This window comes from Cnephaeus nilssonii (assembly GCF_951640355.1).
Source record: "Cnephaeus nilssonii genome assembly, chromosome: 15".
Taxonomy (NCBI): domain Eukaryota; kingdom Metazoa; phylum Chordata; class Mammalia; order Chiroptera; family Vespertilionidae; genus Cnephaeus; species Cnephaeus nilssonii.
Window position 1 is genome coordinate 15,123,099 of NC_137086.1, and position 23,462 is coordinate 15,146,560.

A 23,462-nucleotide genomic window follows, 5' to 3' on the forward strand; every position below is an offset into this window, starting at 1 on the left:
CAAGTCAATATTTCCATATCCTATGTTCTCTTAAATGTATACTTACTGCTTGCTGGCTTTACCTTCTCTGATAATGGCATGCTATTAAACCTTAAACTTTTGCATTTTCTTAAAATCATCTTACTCCTCCACAAATAAACATTTACCAAGTTTTATTGGTTCTAATCTTTAAATGTCTCCCATAATCTGCTCACTTTCCTACCCCTTTCATGTCTTCCTTAATTCAAAGCCACTGTGGTTTCTTTACTAAACTATTTCTATCCATCTCTTCCAACCCTAGTCCATCCTTCACACCATCAAGGAGTAATAGGTTCTAATCATCTTCATCCTTCCTTTGCTAAGAAACTTGAACTAGGTCTGTAACTAGCACTAAGACTATCTTGGATTTTCTAGTCTATTCCAGCCACCTCAGTCAACATTTTATAGCAAGGTGTTCCCTGCCAAACCTCCTGACCCAAAAATTGTGAGCAATAACATAGTTGTGATCTCAAGCCACTACGTTTTGGAGTAATTTGTTACTTAGTAATGGACAGCTGATATAGATAGTGAGTATAGGAAAGGCTTCAAAGGGAAATTACACTTTGAAGTACTTAGAAAGTGGGTGCTTTCTAAGAGTCAATATTAGGGATCCTAATATAATCTACAAGACAGGGAAGGTTTTCTTAAGAAGTGATACTTAACAGTGGTTATATGACTATTTATTTAATCGAGGGGAAATTATGAACAAAAATTTTGCTTGTTGGTTTTAAGTTCCTATTTTTCTAAATTTTACACAATGCATGTTTTACTTTTGAAATAACAAAACTGCTACTTTGTTAAAAACCTCCTTAAGGATATTGCTGGCAGCTTATTGGTTCTATTGTATTAAAATCTATTAAGTTTAAAATATCTGTTTTCTAATGACAAAATGTGCAAACATTTCAGCAAATAACAAAAAATTTCTATTATCCTATATAGTTGAAGAATGGAATGTTTCAATTATACTAACACTAGAGGCCCAGTGCATGAAAATTCATGCACTGGAGGGGGGGGGGTCGCTCAGCCTGGCCTGCCCCCTCTCACAGTCCAGGAGCCCTCAGGGGCGGGAGGCGACCCGGCTTTCAGGGGAAAGTGACGCCCCATCACACCTCTGCTGCTGCCACTGCCGGCAGTGCAAGCCTCGGCTGGCCCTGGTTATCTGGCGGCTGTGGGCGGCTGGGCAGTCACCATCCAAGGCTTGCCTGCACCTCGGGCCAGCCCTGGGCAGCTGGGCAGCCGCCATCTGAGGCTTGCCTGCGCCTCGGGCTGGCCCTGGGCGGCTGGGGGGTAAGGGGACTGGGGGACTCCAGAGACAGGAAGGCCCAGCCTTGCTGCGTGCCTGCCACCCCAGTGGGGCTGAGGGACTGGGCGCTGCTGTCTTGTTGCTGTGAGTGCTGCCATCTTTGAGGGCGGGGCAGTCAATTAGCATATCCCCTCCTTATTGGCTGTGGACGCCGCCATATTTGAGGGCAGGGCAGTCAATTGGCATATTCCCTCCTTATTGGCTGTGGGCATCATCTTTGCAATGGTGAGAGGGTCAATTAGCATATTCCCTATTTATTAGATAGGATTCCAAGAAATAAACATCATATATTGCTTTAACAATTTCTGAAGAATTATAATGTATTAAAACACAATTAACCTAAAATTAAACTGCTTATAATTTAATATCACAATGGTTTTTAGAAACTTCTCCAGATTTATGAAGGTCCTCATAGTTATCCTTGTGAAGAGATTATCAGTAACATAAGACCAAGAGAAGTAAGCAATACTCTGATAACAAAATTAAGCGTGGAAATGATCTAGAAAGACTGCAATAATGGACTAAAACCAACAAGACAAAATTACACATAAGTAGTTGAGGCAATATATACACACACACACACACACATATGTGTACGGTTAAAAAGAAATCAACCACAACAGTACAAGAGGATAAAATAATCCAGTTTAACAATATGAAAAGCCTTGGGTTTTGGCTGACCACAGTACATTTGCCACAACAGCACAAAAAATGTTAATGTAATCTCAAACTTCAAAAAGGCAATTAACTAACAAATATTTACTGAGAACCTAAACTGCACCACATACTTTACTAAGAAAATACAGTGATGGCATCCCAAGAAGGAAAAATCTCATCATATTTAAAACTAGTCAAACTATACGTGGAATATTAAGTCCATATAAAGAAAATGGTTGAAAATGAGAGAAATGGGACCTACAAAAGGAAGATTTTCTTTTGAATGCTGACCTAAAAGAAAGCTCTTAAAACAATTATTTCACTGTACCAAAATAAATTAATGACTGTTATGTGACTGGCATTGTGCTAGGTACTGAGATATAAGTGGAGAATAAAATAGATATTGTCCCTATCCTCAACCTATTTATAGTCTATTGAGTACCCTATCACTGGAAGACCTTTAGCAGACACCAAATAATAATCTAACAAGCATATTATGAAAGAGATTCATGTATTTTGTGTAAAGCTGAAATAAATGACCCCCAATATTGATCCCACATCTAAAAGGTTGTTATTACTTACTAGAGGCCCAGTGCATGATTAAATCATACATGTGTAGGGTCCCCTAGGCCTAACCTGCCATCCAGGCCATATCCACTGCCCCGCAAAGCCTAGCACGCTCTGCGGACACTGCTAGCAGCCTGCTCCCCGCTTTTGATGGCAGGGGGTCCGCTGGTGCTGGAGCGGACACACAGCTCCCCGCTTTCAATCGCGGGGGAGCTGGCTGTCTGTTTCGAAAGGCCTGGTGCACCAGCGGACAGACAGCCAGCTCCCCCACTTTCGCTCCCCACTTTTGATGGTCTGCAGCAGGACGTGGGCTCGTTGCCCCAGAGGCCCCTTCTGTGCCGCAGCACAGCCATGGCTCAGCGTCCCGCCGGCCCAATCGGCCACCCTGGCCACACCGAGTCCCGCCCCCTGCGCCTCCCGCTGGCCCAATCGTGGGCGTAGCGGAGTGATGGTAATTTACATATTACCCTTTTATTATGTAGGATGGCATCATACCATAAAAGAATACAATTGTTATTTTAAGATAAATAAATATCTAATGAGTCAAGTAACAGGCAAACCAATAAATACACACATACACACACACACACACACACACACACGGGGGGTTTTTTTATTTCCCCCTAATGAAACAAACAATTCAATTCACATGTTCAGCTTTCAGAGGCAAACTATTCAAAAACCAACTTCAATCCACATTAAGAAAATCCAATCTCAAATTTTTATTTCATGTCAAATAAAAAATATTTTCCAGAACTGTGACAGAACACATTTGTATTGTTTTAAGCCCCACCCAACATTTTTTAATCTCCTTACTCTAATGATTATCTTACCATAGTTAAAATAATTCCAAAGAAATTAATATCTATGATTTCTCTGGGATTTCTTATATTAATCAATATACCTTTCCATGGCTTTAGCTGTATAAGGCAAATGCATTTCGATACTGTGTTCATCTTCATCTGTCTGCAGAGACATGCGTTCAAACATTCCTGTCTTCCATAGTTCTCCGTAAACTAAAGAGATTTCAAAATACAGTAAAACAAATACATTAATGTATATTCTTATCCTGTGAGACTCCACCCAGTAATACAAAACTACATGCTTTGGCAAGAGGTAAAAGCACCACATAATATTCTCCTTCATTTTTTCTTCCATTTTTATTTTTAAAAAAGAAGACACTTGTTTTTACATATCAGACAAAACAATAATACATGTAATAACTTACTCAGCATTTCTATGATACATAGTTATGTAAGTAATCATTTAAATTTTTCATCAGTTCCTTTCATTATAACAAAAATCACCTCCAGGTGTAAGCCTTTCCTTAACTTTAATCAGTACATGCTAATAAGAGCATAACTGATTAGAACTCCTACTGAAATATGGAAAAATCACTGGTCTACTTACTTACGAAGTTAAAAATATAGTTTTTGTGTTTTGCTTTGTTTTTTAATAAAATGTATAGGATTATTACTTCACACCTCAGGTTCTGGCCATAGTTAAGAACAGAAAATTCCCACAAAGAATGATACTTTCCTCAAAATTAAAAATAAAGCTTATGGCATAGACCAGAACATAAATTTACCACAGTACCATGCCATAAATAATATTAAAATGATCTAGTAATTCAGACTCATCTGATGAATTATACTTAACACTAAATATTGTACAGCAAGAAAATGATGAAATTTAATTAATATGTAAAAAAAATGAGTGTTTTTGTCTTATCATAGAACTGAACCAACATTTTTTTATTATTATTGATTTCAGAGAGGAAGGGAGAGGGAGAGGGAGAGAAAGAGGGAAATATCAATAATGAGAGAGAATCATTGATTGGCTGCCTCCTGCATGCTCCCTACTGGGGATTGAGCCCACAATCTGGGCATGTGCGCTTGTCCAGAATCGAAACAGGGACCCTTCAGTCCATAGGCCAACGCACTACCCGGCTAGGGCCTGAACCAACATTTTTATAACTACATCAGAAAAAAGGGTTTACCAATATCAAAATATATCTGATTTAAAATATCCCATTCCTTCTTTGGCAGGCTATCCAATACCAAAATTTTCTGAATGCCACAACTAAGTTTTAAAAATAAAGTATGTCCCCTAAAAACCTAGGGAGTAAGGCTAGCAATATTCCAGCTTTATTAATAAGATATATTCTAACAAATTGCTAATACTCCATGATACTTAAAATCCCAAATTATGGAAATTTAGGACTAAAAAACTATGGAAAAAAAAGAGGTGATCATTTTCCTTTGTAAATTGTTTCTTTCCCTCTACATTAGTATATTTTGTAAAATTTCTTGAAATAAGCACTCAACATACTTAAAATATAATTTGATGAATTGTAAAGACACATACCAAGTCCATAAAGGTAGTTACTAGTGGAAATATAAATTGAGTTCAGATGAGGGGAAAATTCTGAGTAAATTTTGGATGATGAGTATTTGTAACACTATTTTCTGTACTATTCTGTATTTTTTAAATTATGCTCTCCCATCCTCCAGAACTACTATTCAAAGTCAGTAAGTTTTACGTTATACATCCAATACTTAAAATAATGCCCAAGTAAATTGAAAATGTGATTTCTGAAAGCCTATGGAAAAAATAAATCAAACTAACCAACATCTTAAAAATAAAATGCACTTAAGATTTCCGTAGCACCTTTCTTTCAGAGTTTCACAACTACAGGCTCATTTTTTTCCATAAAAATAATTTGGGAGAAAAAAAAGGCATTGTCACCATTATCTATTTACAGTGAGGAAAGTGATATACATAGAGGTAGACTAACCTGCCCACAATCTTTCACCAAGTTGTGATGGGTACCAATTTCTTGTCTCACAGTACAATGAGTACAGAGTACTTTCCTACAGTCGGGAGACTAGTGGATCTGACAGATTTTTGTAGCTGGCAGAAAAACTGTGGTTGTCTTTTAAACATAGAAAATTTTCTTTCTTTGTTTTTATTTTTTATAGATTAGTTACAACAAATTTTACTTTATGAGATATTACTATGATATTCACATTTTATAATTCCTATTTAAAAACCTTTAGCTGTTTAAAAGCTTTATATTTCTATATACTTACTCTTTTGGTCAATACGAAGGTCATACAGAGGTGTTCTATATATATCCACACTGGAAAGTGCACATCGAGAGAGGGGCACATGATGAGAAGGCCCAAGGATGAAAATTCTCCGGCTAGGAGGTACATAACAAAAATCACAGGACAATTGCATTTCTACACAAACCTTATTAAATAAAAGGGGGAAAATGAGTAAATTTTTAAAATTACATGTAGTACTGTTTTCCTTAATTGGTTTCATTGCCTACTCTTATGCACTAAATTGTGTTCCCCTAAAATTCGTATGTTGGAATCTCACCCCCAAGTACCTCAGCATGTAACTGTATTTGAAAATAAGGTATTTAAGGGGTGATTAAGTTAAAATAAAGCCATTAGGGTGAGGCCTGACTCCAATATGACTGGTGTCCTTATAAGAAGAGGAAGAGACAGCAGGGGTACACATGCACAGAGAGGTGACCACATGGAGAGGTGTCAAGAGGGCACCCATCTGCAAGCCAAGGAGAAAGCCTCAGGAGAAACCACCCTGCCAGGACCTCAATCTCAAACTTCCAGCCTCCAGAACTTGGGTAAATAAATGTCTGTGGTTTCAGCTGCCCAGGTTGTGGTATGCTGTTATGGCAGCCCTAGCAAACTGATATGCCTACGAATGATCTGCTCCTCAGTTAATTAAGCTCATTTCTTTGTCTGTCTTTTTGTTGGAAGGCCTTTATTTTTTATTTTTACTTCGTTCTTCTTGTTGTTGTTGAAAGGCCTTCAACACCTGGAAATCCCAGTTACTAATTATCCACAGTAAACCAACCTGTTATGCTTAAAATCATCTCTGTATTTACAATGGCTAGAAAGTTTTCAATAATGACAGTAATTGAATTTTAAACATTTCAGCTATTAACTAAAATCTCAAAATTCTAACACATTCTAAATTTGCCTTCTAAGGTCTACCACAATTTTAATAAAAATACATAATAGTATAGATTCTAAAAACTCATGAAAAATATCATTACAAAGAAGCATTTTGATAAAGCTATTTTCACATGTCTCCCATGGGAGAGAAAAAAAGACATCTTGTTGAGAAGAATTCTGTATAATAAGCTTTCCCTGATTCCATTTAAGTAGAAGTCATTCTCAAAAACAAAGAAACCTGATTATGTGCTATTTGCACTGTAGGCTAAAGAAAAGAACTGTGCTAAACTGTAACTAAGTCTTTACAAGCCTTTTATCTTGACATCAGGAGTAAAATTAACTTCCTTTCATTTTATTTCCAACATCCCTACAATCTAAATTCCAAAACTATCCATTTTCTCTTTTCTCCTAGACTCATAAGAACAAAACTTACACAAACACCCCATACTCACACACAAACTTACAGACCAAAAAAAAAAAAAAAAAAAAAAAATTCTGAGAAAGAAGGGAATATATGATTGCCTAAATACGTAGAAAATTAAGGACTACTCATTGCTCAATTAATGGACAATAAATGACACAGAAGCTAGTTCTTTCATGTCAAAAACTTGCAGGCCAAAGAATGCCCCCACTGATAATGCTTCTTGTCATCACCATTATGATCAACTCAATAACCATTTCAGAAAAAAAAAAGATCAAATCTACTGGTTCCTATCTGAAGAAAGAAATATCACTATGTTCTTCTATCTTAACAGCACATAAATATCACCATGATTTTTTTAACAGCTAATGTTCGACATAGACAATGATAACTGAGTATTTCGGTGACTTACCTAAAGGCAAGTATTTATATGGACAAGAATCAAGTATGAAAAAAAGGCATTTTTATGTTTGAGGAATACATTTCAATGAAAAGAGAGAGGAGAGGGACAGAATATTTAAAATCAGAACACTCCTGGGAAATCCAGGATAATTAAAATATGAAAAGACTTTTAAAATATCAATCTAACTCAAGGTATAAATACATTTCTTAAGTAAGTGTAATAAGGTTCTCACAGTGGCCAAAAGATGAGCACTCCAGAAATAAAGACCCCAGGTCAGCTGGGAAAGCCTAACTGCTCCTCGAAGACTGACTGCTCACCTGGTTTGCCTTTCTGTCAGACCCCCACCCGCTGAAAAGAGTAAGACTGCGGGGGAAGAACTGCCTCCAGTCTGAACTAACCAACTGTGTACCCAACAGCTTCTTTCCAGTTTGGCAGAAACTCACCCTAATGTGAAGTTCCACATTTGGTTAAGAGATAATAGGAAAAAAGAGGCTGAGGTTCCATCAACATAAAACCCTTAAAAGTGATATATCCAAAAGCAAACAAAAAGAGGCTAGGTATCATTGAAGAAAAAAAGAATGCACAATAAACGGGTAGTAATTGCAAAATGGGTCCCTGTTAGCCATATGCTAACAAAAAGAATATTAATAGGCTAAGTAAAATATAATACATTTTCTTTTCTTTTTTTTTCTTGCTAGATTGCAAGATCCAGGAACACTAAGGCCATAAAAACATTTTGGAGAGAAATGAGTAATGCATTAAAAGCAATGTCACTTACTCTACATTTAATAAACTGCAAGGTGCTTTGTCTTTAAAGAAGTAACTTTTTAATATTACCATGTCATCACAGCTGTGACACATAAAAGAAACCTTTAATATGAAAAAATGGGGGTGAGGAGAATCAGTAAGCATTCTCTGAGAAATACATGTCGTTCACATATAGTACCTCCAGAGAATTGACTTTATGGAGTTACTTTCTATGAATGTCATCTGTGCACCTAATACATAAGTTACCTGAGTGTCTGCCCTCATAAATATTCATCTACTTATTCTAAATAATGTAACACAAGTAATTTTTGAAAGGTGTTTCATGGCAAGTGCAGCTATTTTAGCTAAAGAATAAAATGTCGTGTGGCCCCAAATAAGATTCCTTTTTGCTCTTTTTCTGCCATGCAAGACTTTCTGAAAGATCTGAATCAAGTTACTAAGTATGTCCTAAGTTTATTTGTAATTAAAGTTTTAGTAAAAGGAAAAGACTTTGTAACTATAAATATGGAAAGAACTTAAACTAAATGTATCATTTTTTAAATTTCTTAAAACAGTCAGCCAGAGTGCTATTTTTGAAACATAAATTGGGTCCTATCACTCTCCTGCTTTAAAAAAAAAAAAAAAAGTCTTTCCATGGCCAGAGGATACTAGTAAAATCCAAAATCCTTAAAATGGGTTCTTCTAAAGTCTCAAATAAACTGGCCCCTTTTTGTATTACTCTTCCCTTTGATCACAATACTTTATGTATCCTGGTCTTCTTGAAGTTCCTTGATGACACAAATAACCTTGCCTACTTCAAAGCCTTCACACATTTCTTTTGCTTGGCTTAAAAAACATTTCCTCAGAGACACCTTCCCCGAGACCTAATACACAGACCTTAACCACAACCTAAATCCAAGCACCCTGCATCACAGCAGTGCTCAAACGGTGAACTGTGAATTCCTCGTGACCCATAAATCAAAACCATTTTCATAATAATACAAGGAAGCTGCGTGCCTTCTTCACTGTGATGACATCTGCACTTAAAAGTGAGGCTGGGTAAACCGATGGCACAACGGAATTACAATCGAGGTAATGGAGCCAAAATATATTAGGAGTCATATGTTCTTCACCCACACCAAGTTTTGTGGGATTTTTCTTAAGGCCAGTTTCACTTAATTTCATTAAGTCTTGAAATTTGAGTACAATTTTATAAAAATATTCTGTATGACAAAATGCATTCAATTTGTGATGCTACATGCTTAAAGCCCGTACAGAGTATGTCTCAGGGAAAAGCATTAGTGTGACTGAGTTGTGAGCTAGCAAAACGACTGTAGACAAATTATGATTATTCCAATTTAGATAGTTGGCAGAAAGTTCCTAAGATGATCAAAATGAGCTTGCCACTTCAAAGAAAAAATCTGACATGTTTATTGCCAATGATAAAATTGAAGCTTTTAAGTGAAAATTAGACTTCTGCAAAACTTCCACCCTGTGAAGTTGACAGTTTCCCAAGAGTTAAAGATTTTTCTGATGAAACTGGTGGTAACATGAACAAATGTGATTTTTTTGACACTGAATGATAAATGTCAACATTTGAAAGATCTACATAACTCAATAAACAAATATCCTATGCAAGATGTTACAAAAAATCATGTAAAGGTAAAAGATCCCTTCAAAGGGCAGGAGAGTACAAAGATGATCTGATTGACATGTAGAAAATGGACTAGTGTGAAAAGAATGGAAGCTAATGGTATAGAATTTAACCTTCGCTCTTGAACTGTTCTTTATTATTCCTCTACTAGAGGCCCGGTGCACGAAATTTGTGCGGGGAGGGGGCGGTAATCCCTCAGCCCAGCCTGCACCCTCTCCATTCAGGGACCCCTCGAGGGATGTTCGACTGCCCGTTTACAGGGATCGGGCCATGGGGATGTGGCCAGCCTGGGTGAGGGCTGATGGCTGTTTGCAGGCTGGCCAAGCCCCCCAGCGGGGACCCTCACCCCATGGGGGTGTGGCCAGCCTGGGTAAGGGGCTTTTTTTCTTTTATTTTCTTTTTTTTTCAGCGCCTCCTTGAGCAGAGGCCAGGGCCAGCTGGAAGCAGGTATCTGGGATTTATTTATCTTCTATAATTGAAACTTTGTAGCCTTGAGCAGAGGCCAGGGCCAGCTGGAAACTTGGGTTGCCCTCGGAAACCCAGGCTCCCAGCCCCTCCTTGAGAGAGGCCAGGGCCAGCTGGAAGCAGGTATCTGGGATTTATTTATCTTCTTTAATTGAAACTTTGTAGCCTTCAGCGAAGGCCAGGGCCAGCCAGGGCAGGCAGGAAGCTTGGCTTCCTCCATCGCCAGGGGCAACTCAAGCCTCTTGCTTGCTCCAGCTCCGTGGCGGCTGCTATCTTAGTTAGGTTAATTGGCATACTTGCTCCTGATTGGCTGGTGAGTGTAGCAGAGTGATGGTTAATTTGCATGTTTCTCTTTTATTAGTGTAGATACTTCACATAATTCCCAAAAGGATGTTTTTCCTGTTTTCTCAAAGGACTCTGAAGACATTGCAAATCTCAGAGAGGGGTTTTCTCAAGAGAATACAAATATGGCTGTCCATTATTATTTTTATCACTCAGACCTTCACATTTATTTATTCAGAATTCGATTATTATGTATTAATTACAAAAATAAGCTGACTACATCACCATCCACCATTTGCCTCACTTTTTACTGATCTCCATCATCTTCTTAGTCCTTCGTTCTCATCCCTTTCTATTCTTTATCTTTTTCCTTCCATTCTCATTTTCCATCAAACTATTTAACACAAGCTTTCCACTTCTACCAATACTAGCTCCAAATCTCTCTAATGTATTCTAAGGAAAATTTAATTCAGGGGTACCCTTCCAGCACATATCATCATCAATAAAGATTCTGCCAAATTTGAAAAAAGCTGTTACATAAACTAACCTTGAGGTAAATTGTTCACAGATACAGGATCAAATAAAGAAAACTTCGAAAATCTTTACAATCTAACTTCTATTTGCTCTTATTCATGAAATAATTTCATTAAAATTGCATATTAAACATGTATCAAGAAATATTTATTAAAGCCCCTCAACATCAAAATGAGAACAGGGCTAACCAAAATCTCATCAACTTGGCAACATCATTTTATTTATTATTTAAAACTTACTAAAATTAATTTTCAACAAAGATATAGTACAATGTGCAGAGCACACTACACAGAAACAAAAAAGAGCAGTTTTGTTTTAAAAACTGAAAAAATTGCTCAAAGGAAAAAGAGTAGGCTGTGGGTGAGACTTGCTTCTTAAACTCTTGCTGTGAGTTACTTCTTTTGAATGATTATGCTTCATCTCTACTAGTAGAGATGTACTGCTATTACTAGTATTACTATTAACAATCAACATGAAACAAAATTAAGATATAATAACAAAACAAATTACTTCAGTGACAAAGCAATTATACTTCCCAACATTATCCCATAACAAAATCGTCTCTATATTACTTACGTAATAGATGGGTCGACTTGTTTGTAAGCATGAGCAGCACAAGACCCACAGTATGTATATCCTGCATGGCTACAAAACAAAAATTTTTTAAACTTAATCATCAGATTCAAAAAACAAGATACTCTGGAAAAAAACTTTTGAAAGAAATGTAATATTATGATAAACATAACAAATGTATAGTTTAAAAAGCAATGTAACTAATAATGCAACTTCTAAACGATAATAGTAAACACATAATTGTTCTGTGTTCCAGCTTTAAATTTTAAAAAGTATCAAATAATTTTTTTGGGTCAGAAGAAAAGTTCGATTTGGAGATAACCAAGGCTTACTTGAAGTGGCTAATGTAACACTAATGCTGTATGAGATTTTAACATTCCTCTTCAATACAACTAACAGTATTACATAACAATAAGACCAAGAACAAGTCAAATCAGACCAAAACAAATAACCTACAACTAACAATTCGCTTCCCTGTGTCTTCAGTGTTGAGAACTGACTTGGGCCCTAGCTGGTTTGTCTCAGTGGATAGAGCGGCAGCCTGTGGACTGAAGGGTCCCGAGTTCAATTCTAATCAAGGGCACATGCCCAGGTTGCTAGATCCTCAGTAGGGGGCATGCAGGAAGCAGTCTATCAATATCAACGATTTTCTTTCATAATTGATGATTCTCTCTCTCTCCCTCTTCCTTCCTGTCTGAAATCAATAAAATATATTTTTTTTTAAAAAGAGAGTGAGAATTGACTTGGCCTTCTGTGTATTATGCCTTTCATTTTCTCTCTCCATTACACAACCCTCTTATCCTCTGATCTCAGCATCAGATTAGGTCTCTTATCACCTACTAGAGGCCTGGTGCACGAAATTCATGGACTGGGGGGGGGGGGGGGGTGTCCCTCAGCCCAGCCTGCCCCCTCTCACATACTGGGAACCCTCAGGGGATGTCCTACTGACAGCTTAGGCCCGCTCCCCATGGAGCGGGCCTAAACCGTAGTCTGGCCTCCATTTGTGGGAGGCGACCGGGCTGATCAGGGGAAGGTGCCAGCCCCATCACCCCGCTGCTGCAGCCAATGCCAGTCACTGCAGCCAGCAAGGTGTTTTCATCAACACGGACTCCAGTCCCTTCACCATGAAAAAATGACAACTTTCTTTAGACATTTTTCAGGATGTGTCTTCCATAGGATATGACATTTCTTTCTTTCTTTCTTTCTTTCTTTCTTTCTTTCTTTCTTTCTTTCTTTCTTTCTTTTTTTTATCCTCACCTGAGGATATGTTTCCATTGATTTTTAGAGAATGTGGAAGAGAAAGGGAAAGACAGAGAGAAACATCAAAGTGAGAGAAACACTTTGATTGGTTGCCTCCTGCATGAGCCCTGACCTGGGCCCTCGCCAGGAAAGAGTCTGCAACCTAGGTACATGCCCTTGATCAGAAGTGAACCCAGACCCTGCAGTCGGCAGGCCGAGGCATTATCCACTGAGCCAAACCAGCTAGGGCAGGATATGACATTTCTTAGGCCTCCAGCAGCGGACCTTCGTTTTTTTCTCCAGGAGTGTGGTGGAAAAACCCTAGATCACCTTTTTGGATTCTTATTACCCAAGTTACGAAGAACATTACCAGTAGCATACAGGGAGCTTAGTCACTGAGTGGTCAGAAAAGGTGTTTCCTCTGTAGTTCACGATTGCCGGGTCAGCCCCTGCCCAGGCCTAAAGCCTCGGGGCCTGGGCAGGGGCCCCCCAGCTCCCTCTGATCGCCAGCTCCGCCCCTGCCCAGGAGCCCCCTGGCTCAGGCCCTTCCCAGGCTGTTCAGGGCCCACGAGGGGCCTACCTCGGAGTGACCTGGGTGCCGAGGATGTTCCCAGGCGCCTACGTATGCAAATTAACCACCATCTTTGTTGGGTTAATGTGCATACTCACTCTGATTGGCTGGGGGGGTAGCGGAGGAATGGTCAATTTACATGTTTGTCTATTATTAGGTAAGATTGAATAACTGTTTTTGGAACTCAGTTTTCTTTCTTGACTCATTCAAGTTACATGTCTAGAAACATTTCCCTTAGTGTTTTCTCATTAATGTGTGGCCAGTGGTATATTGGTAAAATTTTGATAACTGGTTCTGCAGGTGGAGAAGGGAGATATATATATGTATACATATACATATGTAAATAAGCTTATTATAAATTTTACTTAATTAAAAAGATATGTACCACACAATTCACAAACAATGGAAATATTTGTAATACTTTTTATTGCAAATTCCATGTAGCCAACTGACTATCAAAGAATGTTTCCATTGATTTTTAGCTTGACTCTTATTCATGGCCAAGGGATGGCTGCAACTACAGTGGAAAACAGTTGGCAAATTCTTAAAAAGTTAAACATACTCCTGCACTATGACCCAAACCATTCCATTCTTATAAGGAAAAAAAAAAAATGTGTCCACACAAAGATTTGTACATCCTAGTTTTATTGCTTATTGCAATAGCCAAAAGCTGGAAACAACTAAATGACCCTCAAAAGGTGAGTGGATAAATAAATTGAAGTGCATCCATATAATAAAATACTCTTGGGCAATAGAAAGGAATGAACTACTGATACACTCAAAATAATTATGCTTAAAAATGGTAAAAATCAATAAAGAAATATGCTAAGTGAAAAAAGTCAGACAAAAAAGTTCATACTATATGATTCCATTTAAATAACTCTAGAAAATAAAAATTATCTATAATGTGGGGCAAAAGTAGGTTTCCAGTTGCTTGTATGGAAAATAAGACAATAATTAATAAATAGCCCTAGCTGGTTTGGCTCAGTGGATAGAGCGTCGACCTGCAGACTCAAGGGTCCCAGGGTTCGATTCTAGTCAAGGGCACATGCCCAGGTTGGGGGCTCGATCCCCAATGGGGAGCATGTAGGAGGCAGCCAATCAATGATTCTCTCTCATCATTGATGTTTCTATCTCTCTCTCCCTCTTCTTTTCTCTCTGAAATTAGTTTAAAAATATATTTAAAAAATAAATAAATAAGAATGAACTTCATGTTTCACATACTCACAACTGTAAACCTACTTTTGCCCCACCCTGTACAGTGACAGAAAATACATCAGTGGATGTGAAAGAAGAATTACAAAAGTACACAAGGAAACTTTTGAGATGGTGAATATGTTCATTATCTTAATAGTGGTGACAGTTTCATAGGTGTACACATATCTCAAAGACAATACATATATGCAGATATTAATCATACCACATGAAGACCTATTTTTTTAAATGATCCTCATCTGCCTTGGCCAGTGTGGCTCAGTTGGTTGGAATGTCCTGGGTTGTGAGCTCACTCCCCAGTGTGGGCATGCAGGAGGCAGCCGATCAATGATTCTCTCTCATCATTCATGTTTCTACCTCTCTTTCCCTCTCCCTTCCTCTCTGAAATCAATAAAAATATATTGCCCCAAAAAACCATTAAATATATCACCCTTCTAAGCCCTCATCATGAGAAACTCTAATTCATTCATAGTCAAAGAAGAGAATTTCTAATACTTTCCTTTACCCTGGCCCAGATATATGATAATGAAAAAAGCCACAGTAATAATTATCAAATCGCACCACCAATCCTCTGTTCCTGCCCACTTCTCTTGCTAATAGAATCTATGATTCTACATTTATGTGGAAACAAGGTTTCATTAAGGGATCACTCTTATTAAAGGAGGCTTCACTAAGGAACATCTAAGTGTTTTTTCTTTTGTGCTTAATAGCCAGAAGACCAATAAAAATCTGAGCTTTATAATTTTGAGTATGCATCATAAAAGCATGTCCAGTCAGTCTTTTAAAAGCTATTAAAATCCTAAACACAAAGTCATCCATGCTAGCTTTTCCAGGTCACCCTAGCTCCCAGTTAACTTCCCATGAAAGCAAATACAAAATTATACTTTAATACCTACAATTTATCACTAGGCTAAACCATACCTCTAAAAACAGGTCCTTCTTTTAACAGAGAGTACTTTTGCTTCTCCCTTCATCCTACACAACAGACCCTTTATATTAGCAAGTCCAGCTCCTAACTGTCCAGAATTTCTGTGCCCCCAAAGAGATACAGTCAAATGAGGATACAAGGCCACTATCCATGATCGTGCACTGGCTAAGTGACAGTTTCCCACGCAGCAACCTTGCAGCATGGCATAACTTAAATTCCTGTGTCAGGAAAAGTATCCAATAATACATGACATGGACTTTCCCTTGTACAGTCTCAGATTGCCAAGATTATAGGTGAATAGTATAAACTGTAATGCCAAGAGGTTACCTCACATTCTATGAGAGGCTTTTTATCAAAGAGAATATAGGGAATAGCAAAGAATGCATATTTGGATTCAACAAAATCAGGTTCTCATACTACTAGTTCTACTTAATAGCAGCAAAAAAGCAAATTAAAAGGATTGAACTAGATGAAAAGAGAACACTGGATCAGATGAAATAGAAAGATCCTAGCGATAAGAAAAGTTTCTAAGATCTACTTAAGCTAAAGTATGCTCTGGCAAGCTAGAAACTAAATTTACAAACACCTGTGAACATATGGGACCAACCTGACAAGTGGCCCTGAAGCTTGCAGCTTCCACAATGCCGCTCTCAGTTTTATTTTCTGTGCCTAGCCTTTCATTATTTCCTTTCACAGGCACTGCTCAATGGCCCTCAAGATTCCTGCTGCCGTAAGAAATATTAATGGATGATTATATCCCTCCAAAATATCCAGGTTAGATAGTCATTATTCTGAATATTTTATTTTTACAAAATGGAATCTCACAAAAATTAAGTAAGCTATGAGCTAAAGAATGTTATTAAAGTTATTCAAGTCAAACAAGAATAAACTAACCATAATGTTCCATATCTAGATTTTTTTGATAAGATTTCAGATATTGGCATGAATAACCTATTGCTTAATATAAACAAGGGTGAGAAATAAAAAATTGCATACTTCTAGTAACTTAAATTAACTAAGTAATTTACGAAGATTCATTGTCTCATGATACACACTGATAAGAGCTCTACAGGTATGCTTCACTATACACAACCTGGTGTCCTATACAAATGTTTCTTACCTTTCAACATTTTTAAACTAATTTTTATACTAGAAGTAATACAGGTATATAGTAAAAAAATCAAACAGAGAAGGATAAACAATGAAACTACTACTAGGTTACTAACATGGAAAACTTTATTTTACATATATGAGGGGGGCTTCAATATTCATAGTATCTGGTATATAGTAAAACATAAGCCCCTTACCAATTATCTGATTATATTTTTATATCCAATAAGAGGTTTCTTAAGTGATGCATACCTGTACAGCTCCATTCTAAGGGTTGCTGAGATATTCCTGCATACTTCAAGACAAACAACAATTTTGGCAGTCATAGCAGAAAGGTTTTTGGAACTCCTAGTTCATGAGATCGTTTCAGTATAATCCCTGGGACACATACTGTCTCCTGGGCCTCAAGATAAGTAAGGTAGTTCTAAGTTCAAGCAAAGAATTTTTTTAAATCAAATTAAATTATTTTGATTCCCTCAAATGTGCCTGCCTATATGTCATATAGGCTAGAATTCATTAAGCTTGATCAACAGTGGTTTACGGGTCAATATTTATTCTTAAATGACATCATTCTAATTCATCTACATCAATATAAAAATGAGCAATCTGTTTTAAGCACTTTCAAAAGTGTGCTATCTAGGTTCTGAGCTTTTCTTTTTAGGTTCCCCCTTATATGATTTATACATATAAAGCAAAATCTAAGAAAAGTTGGTTCCAGAGAGCTAGAATTTATAAAATTTTAAGTATTTTTATAGGCTTGATTTGAAATAAAAGCAGAAATCTTAAATTTTTAAGTGTCCTAAATTACTATATAATATATTCTTACCAAAAAACATTTGTGCCTATATAACAATAAAGTATTTGTTGTTACTTTTCTACAAATAAAAAAAAAAAGTTACTCTGCAATGGAAAATAATTACTTCTGGAAACTATATAATAAGATACGTAACTACTTAGTTTTCATATGTTAACAAAATGGATGTTGTCTATATATGCATTAACATTACAAAGTCACTATGTAGCAAAAACACGCACACCAAAGTCAAAACTATTTTCAAATTTCCATTTTAAAACTCAAGGTAGCCGAAGCCGGTCTGGCTCAGTGGATAGAGCATCGGCCTGCAGACTGAAGGGTCCCAGGTTCGATTCCGGTCAGGGGCATGGGCACTGGTTGCGGGCACATCCCCAGTGGGGGTGTGCAGGAGGCAGCTGGTCGATGTTTCTCTCTCATCGATGTTTCTAGCTCTCTATCCCTCTCCCTTCCTCTCTGTAAAAAATCAATAAAATATGTTTAAAAAAAAAAAACTCAAGGTAACTTGTAAATCTTTTATAAATCAATATATTTGTAACATGTGCAAACATTTCATTTCCCAGGTCACTGCCAATGATTTCAATTTTAAACTAACTACAAGAAGGAAACAAGTCCAGCTATTTTTTCATGAATAACTAACCTTGACTTAATTATACGTTTATTCAGCTCAGCTCCCACATTTAGAACAAGTTTTAACTAGGAAGGTAGCATACCATAATAATCAAATACCAACAAAGTAATGGGCAAGACAATACAACATAGCTCATACGTTACTGTAAAGAGATCCACTGTTTCTCACCCAATCAAGGATCTCACTTATACCAACTTCCCCTCTTATCCCTGTATCAATTTTTCTTTCTACACTAGATCATTTCATCAGCATTGTAACACTTTGATATCTTCCATCTTGAATAAAATTTCTCCCCTGACACCATATTCCCATTACCCTATTTCCTTAGTTTACAGCAAAATTCCTCAAAAAAAAAATCTACATTCACAATCTTCATTTCACTATCAGATTCTTTCTTGAATCCACACCAATCATGCTTTTATCCCCATCACTCCACAAAAATTGCTCTTTTTTTTTTTAAGAGATAGAGAAATAGAAACATCAATGAGAGAGAAATATCTATCAGCAGCCTCCTGCACACTCTCTTACTGGGGATCGAGCCCACAACCCAGGCATGTGCCCTGGTTGGGAATCGAACCAGTTACCTCTTGGTTCATAGGTCAACACTCAATTACTGAGCCACACTGGCCGGGCCACAAATATTGTTCTTATCAAGGTAACCAGCAATGTCCACATTGCAAAATCCAATGATCAATTCTGAATCCTTATCTTATTTGACCAATTGGCAGAATCTGATACAGTTGATCCTTTATCTTCCCTGACACATCTTTCATCCTTTTGCCTCCCAGAAACAACACTCACCCTTGGTTCTCCTCCTTGCTCACTGGTCTTCCTTCAGTATCTCCTTTGCAAAAGCTCATTTTCATCTTTATTTGCCCTCTAAATAAAATTGGGCTTGCCTAAGGGGCTCAGTCCTTTAATCTCTTCTCTTCTCTATCTTACTTTACTCCATAGGCAACTACAGCCTGTGATATACACACCAAAACAGACTGCAGGTTATATGTGGCTGCCCATTTGAAATCTCCACTTGGATAGCTAATAGGCATCTAAGCATTAACATGGTCCAAGTCAAATCCTAGATTCTACATAAACACTTCTACTCCCCATCTCCACCCGTTTGCCCCTTATCAGTACAAAAGCAATTCCAGTTTCACAGGCCAAAACCATAAAATTATTTTCATTGCTACTTCATAACTGTAATTTTGCTACTGTTATGAATTGTAATGTAAATATCTGTGTTTTCCGATGGTCTTAGGTGACCCTGCTAGCGGTTCTCAACCTGTGGGTCGCGACCCACAGGTTGAGAACCGCTGCTGTAGAGCCTAAAACCATCGGAAAACACAGATATTTACATTACGATTCATTAACAGTAGCAAAATTACAGTTATGAAGTAGCAACGAAAATAATTTTATGGTTGGGAGTCACCACAACATGAGGAACTGTATTAAAGGGTCGCGGCATTAGAAAGGTTGAGAACCACTGCCTTAGTCAAAGCCATTATGTCATCTCTTTTCTGTACTATTCTAATAAGCCTCCCAAACTGGCTCCCTGTTCCCATAAAATAGAATATCTTTACAGGAGGCAAAAGTAATCCTTTTCCAACCTAAAGCAGATCATGTCACTTTTCTGCTCAAAACTTCTCTTGACTAGCCATTTCACTTGGAATAAAAACCCAAGTTTTTATGATAGTCTACAAAGCTTCTCCATGATCTAGTCCCTGCTGCCTCGCATCCACTCCCTTTTCATCCTCTCCAGCTACACTGGCCTTCTTGCTTTTTCTCAAGTACACTAAGCATATCCTGCTTTAGGCCCTTTGTGCTTGCTTTCCCCATCCCGAAACCCTCTTTCCCTGGGTATCTGCGTAACTTCTCTCTCACATCATTTAGGCTCAGATGTTACCTATCAGGGAGACCTCTACTTACTATCCTATAAAAAAGTTGCTCACATGTGACTCTCAATCTTTTTTTCTGCTTTATTTTTCTTCTTAGCACCCATAAGCACCTGACACTGAATATAATCATTTGTTTTCTGTCTGTCTTCCCCAGGCACTAAAATGTAAGCACTACGAGAGAAGTAATTTTGACTTATTCAAAAAGCATCACAAAGAAGAGTACTTGGCATTTAGCCTGGTACATATTTGCTGAATGACTAAATAAATAATTACAAGTCATTATGCTAAAAGTTTTATAAAGACTTGCTCATTTAATCATCAAAAAAAGAATATGGAATTACTATTATTATTCCAATTATACTAATGAGACAAAGGCACAAGAGATTAAATAACTTGTATGTCACAAAGCTTTCCTGTATCTATCAAATGAGATCAAGTTAGAACATACAAATGAAGTACTTAACAAAATGTTTGGCACATAATACCTAACATTTCTGGAATACTTATTACATGCCAAACATTAATGTAGGCTCTTTATGTGTATTTAATCATTTAATTATCCTACTGTTTAATGAATGGTTGCTATTATTATTTTCACTATTTATTATTTATCAGGGTACCAACCTTAACTCAATAGAAGTCATAAAAGATGCTGCTGTGAGAAGAAACTCCACAAACTCCAACTTTTACTCTTCTCAGAAAAATGTTAACATGTGCTTAAAAAACAATGTGTTTTGAATATTAGCACTGGAAACCAAATCAAAATTAACTGAATTCATAACAGACACTGACACATCATTAACTGCATATTTGCTATCCCTCAGTCCTTTTAAAAAGCCCTCTAACATTCAAAGACGAAAGAGTCACAGATTTCCATTACAAAAATATCTATCCCTCCAACAAAACTTTGGTTGCTACTTCATATTGCACTGTATTATGGTTAAAGCATATTTTTCATTATAAGCTAAAAATTATCTGGATTAAAGTAGATCTTTTTAATGTTTAAAATAGAACTTATTCATTTCTACCAATAAATACAGAAATCTCCAAGTTTACCTAATGTAAACAGCCCACCTATTTTAAAAGGCAGTTTTATTACCAAAAATAAATTTTGAAATTACTGCATCTGAGAAAATAAAGTAACCAATTTCCTTTATCCTTTAGTTAAAGTAAAAGCCACGGGAATCATGAAATTTACTGAATATAATTTTGTCAGCTCATTATGTCTTTTGGGTTTTGGTTTATAGCTCAACCTGCAGATACTCATTCTTTATTAACAATTAACATATAAAATATTCTGGGTAAAGACCCTTAAAACTTACGGTGCAATTATGGCTCTAGCAGGTCTTTTTGTAGACTGTACTTGTGAAAGCCAACCCTCCAGCTGTGCATTCAGCTGCGGTCCTATAAAAAGAGAAAGGGAAACTGGAGTCAGCAAAGCAATGTACTATAGACAACCACACAAGACACAAAACCCTCATTAAACCTATTGGGACTAAAATAGCTTAATGGGCGGTGGGATCATGAGTTTGGATGTTAATATTTGCAACTTAACCAGCTACATACAAAGTCTCTAGCAAGCAATATGGTAAGATCACATACTGATTAAACCAAACTTGCTTTTATCCGTTTGCTTATTTTTTACAACAGTCTTCATTCCAGAACAATATGCTGTACAATTTGAGGGGTTATTTAAACAAAATAAAAGAAGAAACAGAAAACTGTTAGTATATGAATGAAAATAATTGAGTAAATATTTTTTAGAACACCAAAACATAAAAAATATGTTTTTTCCTTTGGATAAAGCCAATTAGCTAAAGACAATATATTTGGTCACCCCAACAACCAAGTGAATTTAGTTTAAACTATGTGTGACAAATGTTGCCATCAGTCTTCTTACTTGAGCGCTATCATAATTTCTCGTGAGAGCATGTATGTAACTACATAAAAGGGTGAATTCTCTGTAGGTCTTTGCAATCTCTTAGATTGCCTGTGATATGCATCACATTCTAGATTAATGTTTCTTCAAACATTAAATTTTCTTCCTCTTCTACCTTTGAAGAGAGGTTTTCTGAGATGGCAAGAGGCTTTGGTTTAAATTACATTTCTCCAACATCAGCAATGGTTAAAAATTCTCATTCCCGTATATCCTTATCAATATTGGATATTCTCAGAATTTTTAATTTTTGCAAATTTGATGGATAAGAAATAGTATCCCTTTGTTTCTTCTAATTCTTATTTTCAAAATATCCATTGAGATTAATTGTGCAGTGATTTGGAAATCCTTCTGTATATATTCATAAACAAGCCAAGTTTATGACAACCAATTTACTCTGTAAATTGCCAGAATACAAAAAAAAAAGTCTGACTCGGCAATCAAACAATGTAGTTTATTTTTAAAATTTAAATTTAAGAACAATCACCAAAAAACTTATATGAAATAATCTCATTAACTCAAGGAAAAATAGTAAGTTAAATTTTTAGCTGCCTAATAAATTACATATTAACAAAATAAGTATTGCTCTAAATATTTCCACATTACAGGAAGTTTGTGAAACAGAAATTGAAAACCTTGTAAGAGCAAAGAAAATATCTTCCAATTCAGGCACTCTTTTGACACCAACCTCAGTGATTTTAAGCACTAAACCAAGCTTTCTTATCATTTCTTCTGGAAAAGGACCAATTTCTACAGAGGGATCTTAAGATTAAAGCCGAACTCCAATCTATTTATTATGTATACTAGAGGCCCAGTATACGAATTAGTGCACAGTGGAGTCCAGCCGGCTCCTCCCAATCGGGGTTGGGGGGGTGTTGGCTGGCTGGCCCCCACCCCCTGGCCAAACTCCCAGTTGAACTCCAAGTCGAACTCCTGGTAGAGGGGACAGCTTGCATATTAGCCTTTTATTATATAGGATGGTTGCTTAATTGTTGATCTATAAACAGTCAAGTAAAAAAATGAATTTCAGTCCTTCCAAAGAGGATGATATTTGGCAATATGGTCTCCTTAAATAGATGAAGATAATGTAGAACATGTGTTTTGTCTTTCAAATACCACTGGATTTGAAGGCACACTGATGAATGGGAAAATTAAGCACTGTTCAATCCTAGCAAAACTACTCCATTACTCCATGGTTATGTGAAGGACAAATGGGCATGTACTACTTTGGATAAAATAAATAAAGTAAATTCCCAAAAGATCAATGTTAAGGTATTTCCTTAAGAAATAGACAATAAACAATGTGCTGTTAGCAATTCAGTAACACTTATGTTTGAATCCTCCTTGAATCAAATAATATTTCACTAACAAGTTTATTTGCATGGTGACAAAACCACAGATACTAAACACACATACACACAAATACACACCTCCTTTTTAGGAATTCCTATGCAGCTAATTATCAGAACCATTCTAAGATATGGTAATTGAGTCAAGTCAAATTGGTTTTCTTACA

The 23,462-nt window shown here is 36.8% G+C and overlaps 1 protein-coding gene across 2 annotated transcripts in view; it reads right to left on the bottom strand.

Moving 5' to 3' along the window:
- Positions 1–23,462, bottom strand: part of MEMO1 (mediator of cell motility 1) — an 88,713-nt gene that overhangs the window by 27,433 nt on the left and 37,818 nt on the right. Inside the window, exons 2-6 of one of the 2 annotated variants that reach the window (XM_079791531.1) lie at positions 21,333–21,414; positions 20,635–20,726; positions 11,617–11,685; positions 5,638–5,750; positions 3,450–3,561 (exon numbers count right to left, since the gene is read on the bottom strand). In XM_079791531.1, coding sequence (XP_079647657.1) covers positions 3,450–3,561; positions 5,638–5,750; positions 11,617–11,685; positions 20,635–20,654 — 314 coding nt within the window. In that variant the 5' untranslated portion in view covers positions 20,655–20,726; positions 21,333–21,414. The remainder of the gene's footprint in view (positions 1–3,449; positions 3,562–5,637; positions 5,751–11,616; positions 11,686–20,634; positions 20,727–21,332; positions 21,415–23,462) is intronic. The other variant, XM_079791530.1, reaches the window with a different exon arrangement.